Source organism: Lissotriton vulgaris, chromosome 5 (assembly GCF_964263255.1).
Source record: "Lissotriton vulgaris chromosome 5, aLisVul1.2, whole genome shotgun sequence".
NCBI classification, from domain to species: Eukaryota; Metazoa; Chordata; class Amphibia; order Caudata; family Salamandridae; genus Lissotriton; species Lissotriton vulgaris.
In genome coordinates this window covers 236,303,976-236,320,423 of record NC_141693.1, presented here as the reverse complement: position 1 = coordinate 236,320,423, position 16,448 = coordinate 236,303,976, and the positions used below count along the sequence as shown (strand labels likewise).

At 48.4% G+C, this 16,448-nt stretch overlaps 1 protein-coding gene across 1 annotated transcript in view; it reads right to left on the bottom strand.

Moving 5' to 3' along the window:
• The window catches only part of LOC147710581 (cholesterol 7-desaturase nvd-like), a 300,441-nt gene extending 284,197 nt beyond the window's left edge, over positions 1 to 16,244 (bottom strand). Inside the window, exon 1 of the mRNA XM_086921252.1 lies at positions 15,601 to 16,244. Within this exon, the coding sequence (XP_086777378.1) occupies positions 15,601 to 16,000 (400 nt within the window). The 5' untranslated portion in view covers positions 16,001 to 16,244. The remainder of the gene's footprint in view (positions 1 to 15,600) is intronic.
• Positions 16,245 to 16,448: the final 204 nt, after the last annotated feature.

Genomic DNA, 16,448 nt, shown 5'->3' with positions numbered 1-16,448 from the left:
GGACTGTGGGTTACTCCAGTAGGGGGTTTGACCTCCGAGTGCTTCCATGCGTCTGGTACGGTCGCTGTAGCGATGGAGGTATTGAGGAGTCCTGCAAGGGTGGCTCCAATGGCTTCACTTCCTAGGTTGAAGAGGTGATGGGGCAGGGGTTCGAGGGGGGATCGGTAGTGGATGGAGTTCATGATAGACATGGTGTATACCGGTGAGAGTTGGTTCCATTCGGTGAAGGATTGCCTCACTGGAGGTGCACGGGTTGGTGAGGTTGGTGGGTTGAGGGTCAAAGTTTCTGTAGATGTCAGCGATCTTGCGGTGAAAGAAGTCTACTAGTGTGGTGCAGAAGGCTTGGGAGGGGCGGATGTTGTGATCACTGGAGGAGGGTCAGGGGCTCTGACAATGTTGAAGAGTTCATTGTTGTGGTTGGTGCTCGCTTCAAGGCAGAAGGTGAGGTGTGATGCTTTCTTTGATTCCTTGAGCCGTTGGTGGTAGCTATTATGGGTGGCCCTGAAAGAGTTTCAGTTGTTTTGTCAGACCGCCAGAGTATTTTCTGTCTCCTGCAGTGACGTTTGAGGGTCAGAAGTTTAGGAATGAACACGTCAGCTTGCTTGGTGGTTCTTCCCCTGGGAATAATCTTCAGGGGGGAGAGATTGTATGGGTGGTGGAGGTGATCCCATTGGAGACATTCTGGATCTAGAGTTCGAGGGAGTCCGCTGCAGCTGGTCTGGTCTCATTTTGTTTAGGGCAGTGGTCCAGAGGGGTTTGGCAAACTTTCCCCAGTTGAGATGGGGGGGAAGGGGCTCTTGCTGGGCTTCCAGGGGGCAGTAGGTGGTGAAGTGACTGATGCCGTATCTGTCCAGGACAGCTTTGTGGTGTGGGAAAACCTGGCGCAGTAGGTGGAGGAGATGGGGCCTGAGGTGTGTCCCGAGCTTTGCACGGGAGCAGCGACCAGCTGAGAATGGCCAATGATGCTCATGTTTTTGAGAAGCGTGGTGGAGTTGGAGTCAACTATATCTTCAAAGGTGTAAGTTGTGGTCTACCAGGAATATGTAGTGGTTGGAGTCTAACACTAGGGGAGCTATGAAGTCCAGGATGGTGTTGTAGGAGAGGGTTCCTCTAATGGTTGTTTTGGCGTTTGGGTTTGATCTGGAAGTTGAGGTGTTCAATGAGCAGTGCGATTTCGTTGTTCAGGGCTGTGCAGGCGAGGAAGTTTTTGTGGATGATGGCAATGCATTTGCCGGGTTTGGTGGGGCGGTCGTAATAGATCTTGTATCCGGAGGGCAAGGTGGTGGGGATGTCTGGTGCGGACTAGGGGGTGAGCCAGGTTCTGTGATGAACGTCACATCGGGAGCGAGTGTGGTTATGTTGTCCCAGACCTCCATGGCATGCTTGCTGAGGGACCTACCGTTGAGTAGAGCGCAGTGGAGCTGTGGTCTTTGGAGGGTTGAAGGAGTCTAATTGGAGGTTGCGTTGGTTCAGATGTTGCAAAAGAAGCAGAAATGTCAGCAGATGATGGGTCCTTTTGTGTAGCAGGAGGAGGCAGTATAGCAGTAGTCTCGTGGTTTGGAGTTCGTTGGCGGAGTAGCCATGGCGTGGTGTAGGACATGGGGTCCTGTTGCTGAGTACGCACGGACTAGCCCGTGGTGCACCGCGGCCTGTTAGGTTATGTTATTGGAGCTTGTAGCGCCCATGGATACTCCAAGGAGTGTGCCGCAGCGGACCTTGAGAAGGTAAGTGTGACTGGTTAAATGAAAAGGATCGTTTCAGTCTTTTTATTTTTAAAAGTGTCAGGTCCTGGATGCAGCAAAGAGCAAAAGGGAGCAGCCCTAAAAGCAAGAAAGCCGCCACCCATCCTTTGCAAACGAAAGAGGAATATGTGCTAGAAGCTGAGGGAAGCGGTCTAGCTGGAGTGTAGAACATAAAACGCTTCCTTAAATAGATTGGAACGGAATCAAGCAGGGCACGATGCACCAGGGCCAGTGCTTACAACTTTACTCGTTCGGCTACAGGCAGCCTGTGGAGGGTGCGCAGAGTTTGCCCAATGAGGCTTCTTCTTTTCAACATCCCAATAAGCCTGGCCGCAGCATTCGGACCTACCTGTAGTTTATAAAGCAAGTAGCCCGATTGGCCAACATACAGGGCGTTGGCATAGTCGATACGTGAAAGTACCGAGGCCCGGGTGACCGTTTCCTTGGCGGCCCTAGGGAGGAGCGGTAACATTTTCTGAGGGATTGGAGTATCCAGAAACAGTTCCCAGCAAGTTTCTTAATAGGAGTAGAGAAAGACAAGTTCTCTTCCAACCAGACCCCAAGATTCTTGGAGGGTTGCCCTGTTGAGGCCGGTAAAGGATAGTCATCCAGTCAGAGAGCTGCCCTAAACTGAGGCAGGAAACTACCTTAAAGGAGGATTTCTGATGTGTCCTCATTACATTTAAGTTGTGCAGAGGAAAGCCAATGAAGACTGCTGGACAGTTTTTTGCAGAGGATGTAAAACACTCAGCTATTTCCCAGGTAAAGAGGAGCTGTGTCGTCGGCATAAGATACAATTTTTACACAAAGATCCTCCAAACAACTGAGCCAAGGGAGTCACATAAATGTGAAAAAGAAGGGGCTCAATGAGGACCCCTGTGGCACCCCAGTGGACATCCTCTGCGGTGTCGAGGTGAACGGGGGGAGCCATTTCTGTTGCATGCGACCCTCCAAGAATGATTTCAACCAGCACCAGGCAGTGCTTGTAATTCCTATGTCCACAAGTTGAGCCTCTATTAAGTAGTTGCTGAGAGAGGGTGGGGCAGGAGAGCAGCACAAAACACTGGTGCGGCAAGAGTCTGGGTAGAGCACTAGAGGGGGGAGCAAGAAAATACAGGCAGGACAAAGGAGGGCAGGGAGTGAATCGGGTAGAAAATCCAATACACAAAATAAAATCGGCAATACAAAAGTGAAGGAGTAAAACTGGAAAAACAAAATAGTAAACTCCAATACAAAAATGCAACAGAAAATAAGCGAGATAAAAGGAGCAATGGGAACAAACTGGTGCTCGTCAGGAGTGGGAGGCGGCAGTAATGCCTCTTCACTAGAGGTTTTGAGGAGTGGTGACCGTGACCCAGAGTTCTTGGGCTACTCAAATAACAAATAATCTAGCCTTTCCACAAGAAGCTTGCTAGAAATGGAGTCTCTACTTGGCACAGGTTTGCACTTTGTCCACGTAGGGACAACCACTCAAGTCAGGTTAAGTCAGATACACACCCTAAATTAACCTGTGCTCACCCTCTGGTAGCCTGGCATGGAGCAGTCAGGCCTAACTTATGAGGCAATGTGAAATGTATTTGTGCAACACTTAAATTACAGTAGCTCAATGAAAACACCACAAAAATACTACTCACGGTTTAGAAAAATAAAAAATATCTGAGTAAAACCAGACCAAAAATGACAAATCCAATAAGAATTTAGATTAATTTTTAAACATTAAATGTGAAAACAGTAATTAGAAGTCACTATGGGTGAAACGGTTACTTGATGTCTCGACAAACTGGTGCAAATTCAAAGTTCAGGCATGCCACAGGACCCAATTAGCAAAAGAATACAAAGTTCCCCCGGGAAAACTAAAAAGGTATGTGTGTGTATATATGGAAGTAGAGCAGAAGCAGGGAACAGGGTGTTCCCTTGTTGGAACTAGAGGACCTCACACACCCAGAAACCTAGGTGTCATGCTTCATCATTGGTCTCCTGCTCCTAGTCAGACTGGCGCTGCAATGTCCGACGGGCACCGTAGGCGCTCTTTGTTGGAGATCTTTTGTTCCAGCCAATGGTTGAGTGCGTGTAAGGGGTCTGGTGAAGGTGTAGTCGTGAGGGAATAGTGAGATTAAAAGAAGGTGGGTCAGTCCACAAGGGTCTTTATTCACGTGGCTGACTGCCTTAGTTAAAAGGGTGGGAGGGCAGATAGGAACTGTGAGGGGCACAGTGGGCTAACTCAACCCTCTAAATAGGTCGACATGTTTCTTGCCTAACTGGCAATTCTTCAGGACCTCGGGTGCTAGGTACTACACAGTGGGAAAAATACACAATAAAATAAAGGAGATAGATACAACCTCACTGGGTCAATCAGGGAGCAGACCAAGTGGTCCTGCTCTAGCGGGGAGACCTAAAAGAAATGTGTAGAAGTAAGCCGGGTGCATTGACAGTGGCATTATCTCAACAGTAATAGGTCAGGTCACCACAGTACTCCGTAGAACACACATACACAGAACAATAAACAAGGATGTATCGAAGAATACACATAGTGGGCAACTCAAAGTAGTTCGTCCATAACCAAGGCATTGTGGTGTAACAGTAAATAAAAACATTTTTTCCCTTTCCAAATGAATAAATGAAGAGGCTATCGCAAGGTAAAGGATGATTGGGCTAGTGCTTACCCTAAGAGTATCACTAGTGGGCCCCGCAGTCTGTTCCCGTGGGGCTGCTCGTTAAGGTAAGGTACCTGTAAGAAAGAAACAGATACAGGCACACAGATAGTGTACTGGGTGTCAGTATAAAGTATGTCAAGTGGGAGGGAACATATAAGAGGCCTAGGTGTAAAATAGGCCAGTGGTGAGGCTGTTAGAGATGAACAAGCCTCTGGATTAAATGGCAATGAACGGCTCATTGTTGTTCCCGCCTCTAAGGCAGCTGCAGTTGTTGTCATGCCTCAGAGAAGTCCCCACCTGGTTGGCGTGCAATGGGGCCCCCCCATCAAACCAATAGGTGGACAAACTGTGAGAAAGGAGCAACCATGCTCCACACAAGGGAGAACGTGTCAACATTATCCACGTAAGACAATAAGACCATCTCAGATCGGAATCTTAGTTCTTTGAACAATCCCCCGTAATGCAACCTGTGGCAATCAAGGGGGGCCAAGCCATTGACAGACCATCATAATGCAGGTTATAGGTATCCGTGAGGGCATGGGGTAACTTGAGTAATGCCCTCAAGGCCGGAGGTTGGGGTTTCACCAAAAAACTCGTAAAGGTAGCCGTAACCAAACCAGGCAGTCTCGGATGCACAAAGACGATCGCACCACTTACCTGTAGTGCGAGCAGCCTGGGTGTGAAACCTACCCCCACGCAAGGCGCCCCGTCGATAGCGCGGAACAGCTGGTACCGGTTTGCAACGGCAACCGGGATTAAATACTAAGTCCTGCACTTCCGCGTAGAGAACCCTGTCAGTGGGCGTGGTCCCCGCACTCCTGTCTGTGGACGCGTGCAATGGGAGGTTGTCGCTGTTAATGATTGTAAAAGCGGCAGCCATCTTAACAGGGGGTGGTATTTAAAGGAAGGAGTACCCACCCCAATGTGTAGGGGGATTTTGCCCTTATTGAGATATCAGGCTAATATTGAAGCGACCCCAGTGGTCCTACTCTCGTCATTGCAGAGTGAAAGAGAGAAGGTAAAGACGATTACGAAAAGGTAAAGACGATTACGAAAATTTAAGCGTATCGTCACAGGCTACTGATAATATTAGTTGGTAAGGTGTGGTAGCCATATTGGCAAGGGGGTGGCCTGGGCAGACACAAAAGTGTCCATCCTTGAGTACATCAAAACATTGCACTTCATTGTATCGGGAGTGCCAGTGCGTGTCCCCCAGTGACCCTTACTAGAGATCAGAAGTGGTGAGAAAGGAAAGGGGATGGGGGATGAAGCCATTTACTAACACCCAATAATTGCAATCAAGGTTAGGCTTGCATTGCCGTAGCAATGTGTTTTTCACATAATTGTTTGATAATCAGATATTGTTCAAATCAAGGAACACAAGACAGGGTTATGACATGACAGCTAGTGGATGGTAATTACAGAGACACCGGGTGGTTCATCTAGCAAGTGATGCCCACGGGATAGAATCATTCAGACCCAGGGTGTCCAACTGAAGGCGATGTATCCATCGCTGTTCGATTCTGAACAGGGCTTGTTGTGTTATAGAGGAGTGGGACTCAAGTACTAGCCACTTAATATTGTCAGCTTGGTGGCCATGTTGGACATAATGTTCATAGAGTCTGGTGTGGGTTTTTGAGCAACGAATGTTGCTCTTATGTTCCATGATTCTTAGTTTGACTTGCCTCATGGTCATGCCAATGTAGTTTTTTCCACAGGGGCAGGTCAGTAAGTAAATACATCTGGAACTGTTACAGTTTGTGTGTTTATTCATGTGCCAGGTAAAGGTATCTGATAGTTTAATGTCTTTGCATTGTATTGTCTGTTGGCATACGACACAGCCCCCGCAAGGATAGTGACCCACCACTGGTGGAAGCCTCCACAGGGTACTCTGGCTGGTGGTAGTTTGTTTTTTGGGGCGTGTGTGAATGAGAGCATCTTTAAAATTGGCTGTGCGTTTGAAGGCAAAGCGGGGGCGCGGGATGTCAAGGCCCCCTGTGTTCAGTAACCCCCAGTGTTTGTTTACAGTTTTTTTTCAAGAATGCAGAATTCTTTGTAAAGCAAGTCACACAGGTGATCACGTCATCAGGTTCTTTTTGGCGTGTTTCCAATAAGGCCTCTCTGGGGTAATTGAGGGCTCTTTTACGCGAGTTGTGGATCAGTCTTGTGGGATACCCTCTATCTTGTAGTTTGTGTTGGAGCAGGGCAGATTCTTTTTTGTAGTCAGAGGTGGCAGTACAGTTTCTGCGAATCCTCAGGAACTGACCAAAGGGCAGGTTTTCCCGTAGGGCTCTGGGGTGGTGGCTTTCAAAAAGGAGTAGGCTATTCCGGTCCGTCTCTTTTCGATACAGGGAGGTACTCAGTCCTTCTTGGTCCAGGCAGATAGTTAGATCCAAGAATGGTATCTTGGTGTCAGAGATTGTGCCTGTAAATTTGAGGAATTGGTTTTGATGGTTAATCCACATACAGAAGGCGTCGTAACTCTCCCGATCCCCACGCCATAGTACCAGTATATCATCTATATACCTGCGCCATAGTGTAATATTCTGGATGAAGGGATTGTGTTCTGAATGGATACATTGGTTTTCAAAGGTTGCCATGTAGATGCAGGCTAGGCTAGGAGCAAAAGTCGAACCCATTGAAGTCCCCTGGATCTGGTGGTATAATTGGGACCCATATTGGAAGAAGTTCTCAGTTAATGCTACACTAGCACAAGCCATTATGAAAGAGATGGGTGTGGGTGAGTTCCGATCTTCCATCTGGAGAGTGGTCTCAACTGCTTCCAAGGTGGCATGCTGGGGAATGTTCGTATAGAGCGCCTCAACATCCAGAGTTAGGAGGAGGCCGATGCCGGCTACCTGCCTGATCGTCGCTACGCTTACTTGCATTGTAATTCAGCATTTAGGGTTTATTTGACTCTGCTTTGCGTGTTTGCTGTGCTCCCCCCTCCGCCTCCATTTTGTTTGTTGTTGTCGTCGTCAGAAGCCCGCCCCGCCTCCCAGCTGAGACGCCCTCCCACTTACTAGAACAGCGCTTCACTACCTGAAGACGCCGTGACTCGCTCCTCTCCCTCGAGCTGAGTGGTCGCTCCCCAGTGTCCCTCTGTGATACCTGGTATTGTTGTAGCGCTTTGCTTTACAGAACTGCTACCTATTTGTGCCTGCTGCCTGCCTGATCGCCGCTAAGCTCACTTGCACTTTGGATTGTTTTATTTTGCTGAATCGAGACTGTTTGCGCGCTGTGCCGCTTTGACTCACACAACTGCATTATTGTTTGTGCCGGCTACCTGCCTGATCGTCGCTACGCTTACTTGCATTGTAATTCAGCATTTAGGGTTTATTTGACTCTGCTTTGCGTGTTTGCTGAGCTCCCCCCTCCGCCTCCATTTTGTTTATTGTTGTCGTCGTCAGAAGCCCGCCCCGCCTCCCAGCTGAGACGCCCTCGCCCCTCCCCCTCCACTCTCCACATATGACAGTAATTCCCGCGTGCAGCGTTTACGCGCAGCGATCGCGCCCAATCCTCGCCGAAGGTGCGCCAAAGGTAAGCCCGTCTACGCCCGTCTGCGCCTGGACCGCGCCCAGCGCCAGACCCCTTGGCCCCCAGCCCTCCCAGCCCCCCCGCATTACCTACGATGCCGCCACCCTCCTAGCCCTTAACCCCGGTCGCGCCCCCAACTGCGTCCAAGCCGCTCCTGGACCTTTCTCTTGCTACTCCTGCAAATTCATCGGCACCGTCAACATCTCCGCTACGACCACACCACAGATTCCCGACCCCAATCACCTACAATGCATCCTTCTCAACACCCGATCAGTCCACAGGCACGCCATTGACCTATGGAATCTACTAGACACCATTTCTCCGGACATCGCCTTCCTTACGGAAACATGGATGAATGCTTCCTCCGCACCGGACATCACCATTGCCATCCCTGAAGACTATAAGATCACTCGCAAGGACCGTACCAGCCACACAGGAGGAGGAATCGCTATCGTCCATAAGAAATCAATCCGCATCTCAACCAGCTCTGACGCCAACCTCGCTAACTCCGAACACCTTCACTTCCAGATCCACATCGACCCCAAAACCACACTCAGAGGCACCCTCCTCTACAGACCACCAGGACCCCGCGCAAAATTCAGTGAAGACATCACGGACTTCATCACTCCACACGCGCTCCCCTCCAAAGACTACATCCTTCTGGGAGACCTCAACTTTCACCTTGAAAAGATCAACGACCGCAACACCGCCACCCTCGTGGACAACCTCGGACTTAAACAACTAGTCACTTCCCCCACCCACATCGCAGGTCACACACTCGACCCCATCTTCACATCCAGCAATCATGTCTCCTTCAGCCACACCACGGACCTCCTCTGGACTGACCACAGCTGCATTCACTTCACCTACAACAAACCAAAACCCAGCATCCACCTCCAACCTACCCTGCAAAGAAACTGGAACAAAATCACCACGGACCAAATCTCCGCATCGCTCCTTCGAAACACCCCAGCCCTCTCTAACGCTAACGAAGCCGCCGCCAACCTCACCCTATGGTTATCCAACACCGCCGACACCTTAGCACCACTGAAAAAACGTCAAAGCAAACCTGGCAGCAAGAAGGCCTCATGGTTCGACGATGATCTTAAGAAGTCCAAGAAACTCTGCCGCTCCCTTGAAAAGGCCTGGAAAAAAGACCCAACCACCAGCACCAAGGACGCCTTCAAAAGCGCCACCCGCACTCACCACAAACTGATCCGAAAAGCCAAGAAAACAGCATTCAAGGATCGACTTGACAACAACGCCCACAACAGCAAGGAACTTTTCAACATCGTCAAGGAATTTTCCAATCCCTCGGCCAACTCCAACGACATCACCCCTCTCAAACCCTCTGCGACTCCCTAGCCTCATTTTTCCACAACAAGATTGCAGACATCCACAACAGCTTTGACAACCAACCCGGAAACCAACCCACCCTACCATTTGCTGATCATCTTCCCCCCGTGAACACCCTTAACGACTGGAACCCAATCTCCACTGAGGACACCATCCGCCTGATGAATTCCATCCACTCAGGATCCCCCACAGACCCATGTCCTCACCACATCTTCAACAAAGCAGACTCCGTCATAGCACCGCACCTCCGAGACGTCATCAACTGCTCCTTCAACTCCGCCACCTTCCCGGAAGACTGGAAACACGCTGAACTCACCGCCCTTCTGAAAAAACCAACAGCGGACCCCACCGAACTCAAAAATTACCGCCCCATCTCGCTTCTTCCATTCCCGGCCAAAGTCATCGAGAAAGCTGTCAACAACCAGCTCGCCGCCTTCCTCGAAGCCAACAAATCCCTCGACCCCTCACAATCTGGCTTCCGAGCAAAACACAGCACTGAGACCGCCCTCATCGCAGCAACAGACGACATTCGAACTCTACTGGACAATGGAGACACAGTCGCCCTCATCCTCCTTGACCTCTCTGCAGCTTTCGACACAGTCTGCCACAGCACCCTTTTACAACGCCTCAATAACATCGGAATCCAAGGAAAAGCACTTGAATGGATCACCTCGTTCCTCACCGGAAGAACCCAAAGAGTCCGCCTTCCACCATTCAAGTCCGAGGCCTCTGAAGTCATCTGCGGCGTACCACAAGGATCCTCACTCAGTCCCACCCTCTTCAACGTATACATGAGCCCCCTCGCGGCCATCGCACGCCAACACAACCTCAACATCATCTCTTACGCGGATGACACTCAACTGATCCTTTCTCTCACCAATGACCCCAGCACCGCCAAAACTAACCTACACGAAGGAATGAAAGAAGTTGCCGAATGGATGAAACAAAGCAGTCTGAAACTGAACTCAGACAAAACAGAAGTCCTCATCTTAGGTACATCCCCCTCTGCATGGGACGACTCCTGGTGGCCGGAAGCCCTCGGAAAAGCACCCATCCCGACAGACCACGCACGGAACCTAGGCGTCATCCTGGATTCTTCACTCTCAATGAACAGACAAGTCAGCGCCGTATCCTCTTCCTGCTTCAACATTCTTCGCATGCTCAGAAAAACATTTCGCTGGATCCCCTCCGAAACAAGGAAAACAGTCACCCACGCTCTGGTCACGAGCCGACTGGACAACGGAAACACCCTCTACGCAGGTACTACCGCAAAACTCCAGAAGAAACTCCAACGAATCCAAAACGCCTCAGCCAGGCTCATATTAGACACCCCACGCAACGAACACATCTCTGGTCACCTTAAAGACCTCCACTGGCTACCCGTCAATAAGAGGATCACTTTCCGACTGCTTACCCACGCACACAAATCACTCTACGACATCGGACCAGATTACTTCAACTCACGACTGTCCTTCTACACCCCCTCCCGCCAACTACGTTCTTCCAGCCAAGCCCTCGCCACTGTACCTCGCATCAACAAGACCACCATGGGAGGCAGATCCTTTTCATACCTGGCTGCTAAAACATGGAACTCACTCCCCGCTTACCTTCGCCTTACCCAGAACCACCTAGCATTCAGAAAGCAACTTAAAACGTGGATATTTGACAAGTAACCCTCCTCCCCTTCCTAAGCGCCTTGAAACCCTCTGGGTATGTAGTGCGCTATATAAATTCTATGACTTGACTTGACTCTCTCCCCTCAATGGACTCAATGAGGCGGAGTACATCCCTGGTATCTTGGAGAAAGGATGGTATCTTTTTTACTACAGGTTGTAGGAACACATCCCAGAATTTAGACAGGGGCTCAAGTAGTGAGCCGATGCCGGAGACTATCGGTCTCCCCGACCCAGGACCCAGACAGGTCCAGCTGAAGAAATACCATGGATGGAGCTTGTGTCGGCGTCAAGAATCTACTGCGTTGAAGAGCTGTGCAAGAATAAAAAAAAAAAAAAAAGGGAGGGGGGAGAAACGCAGGTCATCATAGAGCACAGTTGAAGTGAATACAATGCAATGTCGAGCCGTGCTGGCTATGAATTTTTCATCATCGAGCAGCCTCTGAGTCGGCAAAGGGTGATGAAGGAATTCTCACGCAGTTGAGGCAATACACCGTTTTTGTAGAAATCAGCTCTGCAGAACCCACTTCTGAGGCCCAGGACTGTAGGGGGCACCTCAGGCAAGGTTCAAACTCACAGTTGCCAGAGTCCAGCAGAACCAGCAGGATTGCAAAAGTCAATTGTGTCCCCGAGACTTCAGAAAACAGGAAGCAAACCAGCAAGCCCTTGGAGTCACTCTGGGTTCAAGTGAGATTGGTCCAGTCCTTGTCCTCAACAGGTTAGAGATCACCAAACAGCAGGGCAGCTCAGCAAAGCAGATAAGTAGTTCTTCACAGAACAGTCAGTCACAAAAAGTGGCAATCGGCACAGCAGTTTCTACTCCAGCAGAGTATTCCCAGGTTCAGTACTGATTTGGTAGCGTCCGAGCCCTAGTGCCCTATTCTCAAAAGTGCCTTTGGTATAGGGGGTGACTTCAAAGAAGTTCTCTGAAGTGCACAAGGATCCCATTCAACCTAGTCCTGTCTGCAAGGCTATCTGTGAGGGGTAATCTGCCCTTTGTGTGAGGACAGGAACCAGCCTATTCAGATTTAGGTGTGCCCCACCTCTCCCCCTTCCTGCCCAGGAAGGCTATCAGAATGCAGATGGGTCCTGTCACACCCTGGCCTTACTGAGCTTGTGGCTGTCTAGAAGGAATGCACAAAGTGTAGCCGCCACCCAGCCCAGACATGTATTGGAAACAGGCTGTAGGCACACAGAGCGAAGTTAAGAGCAGAGAAATGTCCACTTTCTAAAAGTGGCATTTCAAAAATGGTAATATCAAATCCAACTTTACCATTAAAGAGGATTTATCACCACCATTCCAAAGATATGAAACATGAAGTAGCTACTCCTTTCTGATCCGGAATTACATCTTTAAAAGTGTTTTGAAGGAATTCCTAGTGCTAGCCTGGGAGGAGTAGGCCTCGCAGAAGTGAAAACAAATGTAGCTGTTCGTCACAACCAGGACATATAAAAAAAACTTAAAAGTACATGTCCTACCTTTTAGTTACATAACACTCTGCCCACAGGATCACGTAGGGCCTACCTTAGGGGTGATGTGTGTAATAAAAGGGGAGTTTAAGGCTTGCAATGGTTTTAAAAGTTAAAATCGAAGCTGCAGTAAAATGCACAAATAGGAGTTGCAATGGCAGGACTGAGTCTGGTTTGAAAGGCTACTTGTTTGGGTGCTACAATCAGTGTTGCAGGCCCACCAGTAGCATTTAGATTACAGGACCTGGGTATATGATCTAGCACTTTACAAGGGACTTATAAGTAAACTAAATATGGCAATCAGGTATATACCAATGTCACCATGTTTTAGTGGAGAAGCACATGCACTTTAGCGCTGGTTAGCCGTGGTAAAGTGCTCAGAGTCCTACGGGCAACAAAAAGATACAGCAAAAAGTGGAGAGAAGCAGGCAAAAAGTTGAGGGGAGGGGGCGAGGACGACCACCCAAAGGATGACCAGTCAAACAATGTTCATTACCAATGGCACTCAAACGTGTGACAGACAGCACAACAAGCTCTTGTATATTCAAATGTTAAAGGCAGCAGCCAGGTGTTACTTTAGCCAATGTCATTATTCCTATGTCTGAACGGGATTGCAGCTTATGGCAGGCTGCAATGCTTCCATTTCCTCCCTCATACAGAATACACATCAGTAGCTGTAGGTTATTTCAGCAATAAAAAGGAGTTGATGTTCAAAGACGGGTGGCACACTGAAATGATAAATGTACTGCCCATGGGCATCCATACTACCACTACATTTTTTAATAAGTCATGTTAAGTAGAAGCTGAAAGCTCTCTCCAGATGCTTAATACACGTATTCTGAAAATTTAAATCAGACACTTCCAGTCTGTTACACCTAGTAACCTCACTAATTGTTAGGATGTTCCAAGCAACGTGTAATGTTAATATTTACTCTACAACTGCTATAGACCCCATAGTTACTTGTGTTCGCTGAAATTAAGCACTAGTGTTCATTCCATCCCCAACCATATGAGCATCCATCTTGGGTCCCATCAGCTATGGCAACCACAAACAAAAGCAATCCATGGCTAAATTATATCTTTTTACATAACAATATTTTCTGTGATTAACAGCAGCAGTTACTTTTGGACAGCATGTTGCCACTTATGACTATACTTGCATGAAGAAGAGCATTAAAGGAACTGCCGATTCCAGTGCAGAGTTGTGGGGTGGAGTGTGCAGGGAATTCTATTTGCATTCTCAAGCCCCTTTTGATCCAGTCACATATGAGCCACCTAAATAAGACCTACCCGTCAACAATGGTTTCAGACACCCACAAGCCATGTGACTTCTTTTCAAGGGAACTTTTTTCATTGCTTACTTTCAATCATGTTTTGTGGGCTTATTAAAAAAAAGTACTGGCACAGCGAGAGGGCGTGTCATTAGAGACCGGCCTTTTGACTTTGTCCAGGCTTGTGTGGTCATGGTTTTTCTAATACTACTTATGGTGGGGGAAACTAATGAGCCAGTAAAAATAAAAAAAACGAGCATTGGCAAAGCCTATCTATCTGGGCTTCAAAAGTGTGCAATTTCTCTTGTTCAATTTTTGATGCAAATGTGTCTACAAATAAACATCCTATTGTATAATCATGGTACATAGAACTGATGGCATTACATTATCAGCCCGGCAAACGGTGCCCATCTCAGAAATGCGTTTAAATTACAGAGTGCAGCCCATAAGGAAGCCTCAGAATTTGTTTTCATCTTTTGTAGATATTTAGCATCACCACGTTTTCACTTTTCTGTTACCATTTTAAGTACTTGTGTAAATATCCACTCTTCTTTGACTGGGCATAGCTACGTAGATCAAGAAGTCTAATTACTCTTTATTTTGATCACGAGACCAACAACATGTGTGTCTTATTCCTTTTTTCCAATAGTATGAAGATATATAGGAAAACATTTGCTTTCTTCTTTGCTACTAATTATGGCAAGGGTCTCAATGGGATAGAAGCGAGGCACGGGCACCAAAATAAAAGTGCCCTCTATAAGCAAAACAGATTTATTTTTATTTAAAAAGAAAAAAAGTGGGCCACATTGCAAATCGGAAGTTTTTAACTTGTAAAGCTGTATGTGTTGCTCAAGGTATGAGAGAGTATCAATTTGTAATTTCTGCAATCAGTGTTTTTCGTTATATCAGGGCAATAAACAGTATAATACCCTATGCTCTTAAAAAAAAAAAAAAAAAAAAAAAAATCGCAATGCATACAGAATTTCGCAATGGAAATTGACAGCAATTTCTATATGGCAGTCTGTATTTGCTCTGTGGCGAATTAGCGACACTCCCGGTGACTGTCCCAACGTGATGTAATCTTATGGTTTGGCTCAAAATATAATGGCTTTACACCAAACACACTGATGCAGAAGTCCTCACTTAAATCAATTGGGTAAACGTAAGATACTCTATTTTGGGATCAGCCGTAGTAGGTAACTCAGTGACAAGCACGTACCATTACTTATCGGTATGATTGAGTGCCGCGTTGGACCAGCAATGGTTAGTAAGAGGACCGACTCGACAGAATCACACAGTACTAGCGCCGAATCTTCCATTCACACCCGGGATACTAGTATACGCCAGTTTTCTGGAGTGCGTGCTCAATTAATGTCCGCCGAGTTTCTACTGACGAATTAAAAACTAATACGCTGTGCAAACTAATAGTGTTGCAATAGACAAAAAAAAAAAAGACCGGGACAGCAAAATTAAAGTGTAACTCATTAGTAAAGTAGAAGCTAAAAAGGTTTGCACATCGGGGCGGTTCAGAAATGGTAAATACACCGTACAATTATTTTTCAGGTATGGAGCAGTACATGCATAGATTTGAGCCTGCTGGAGGCAATGTCTTTTAATATCGGGGAAATCAACAGTTAAAACCGGCCCAGCAGACCTCAAAACAGGCCCACACACACCTGTCAGGCCAGCTCTTCTGGTACTACCTAATTGCCATATCGGCCAGTCTGACCCTGTAAATTAACTAGGCAAAATAAAGCGCTTTATAGCGCGTGAAGCTTACTTAATACACAGCCACGCTTCATCAACATTCGCACCCAAGAAATGAAAAATCCGAATTTATAAACAAACGGAATACTGCCTTGCAAGACAAAGTCTGTCCGCAACTCCCTTCACTCACCCATCACGGTCACATTGCGCACCTCTCCCCGCGGCAGCAGGTGCGAATCCACAACGAGGTACCACCCGTTGGGGTAGACCGGAGGCAGGTCGCCCTTCTTGCGGCGGCGCCGGACGTCGCTGGCCGTCTCGCCGCGGCTCCGACCCTGCTCTGGTATATAACCAATCTGGTCGGGTCCCCTCAGGAGCTCCATGGGGCCGGAGAAGAAGCGATAAAGCCAGAGCACCGCCATCAGCAGCGCTGCGACCGGGAGCAGAAAGGCTAGGCGAGGAGGCGACGACACCGGGGACTCAGGCAGCAGCTGCCCGCCAAGGACGAGCCCGGCCGCCGTGCTGACCAGCAGGGCGCCTGCACAGCACCACACGCTAAGGCAAAGGAAGCTGCGGGGAACGGACTCCATGGAGGCTGCCCAGTAGTTGTCCAGGAATAAGGCTCCGCGGGACAAACGCAAGAACTTCCCTGCGAGAACCCGACCGTCAAAGTGCAGCAGACACAGGTAGTTGCCAAGAGCACGGCGCACCCCTCCTTTTTAACTCCGCCCACTTTTTTAGGGAATCTCGCTCCTTCTAGAGATTACACCTGCCGTGACTCCGCCCGCCATTTTGTAAACGGTGTTTTTGGTTTAGTCATTTTGAAGACTTCCCTATTCCTGGCAGTGACCCCGCCTATTATTTCGTGTTCACGCACTTAGTCCTTTCGTCATTTGCATCGCTCTTATTTCGCTTCCGTTGCTAGGTTGAATTGAAGCTTGGTTCCAGCCACCGGCCACGCCCCTTGCCCTGAGGTAGGATGCCCACAGGCTTTGGCAACGCGCGCAGCGAGCGACTCGGCACGTCACCCATGGCACT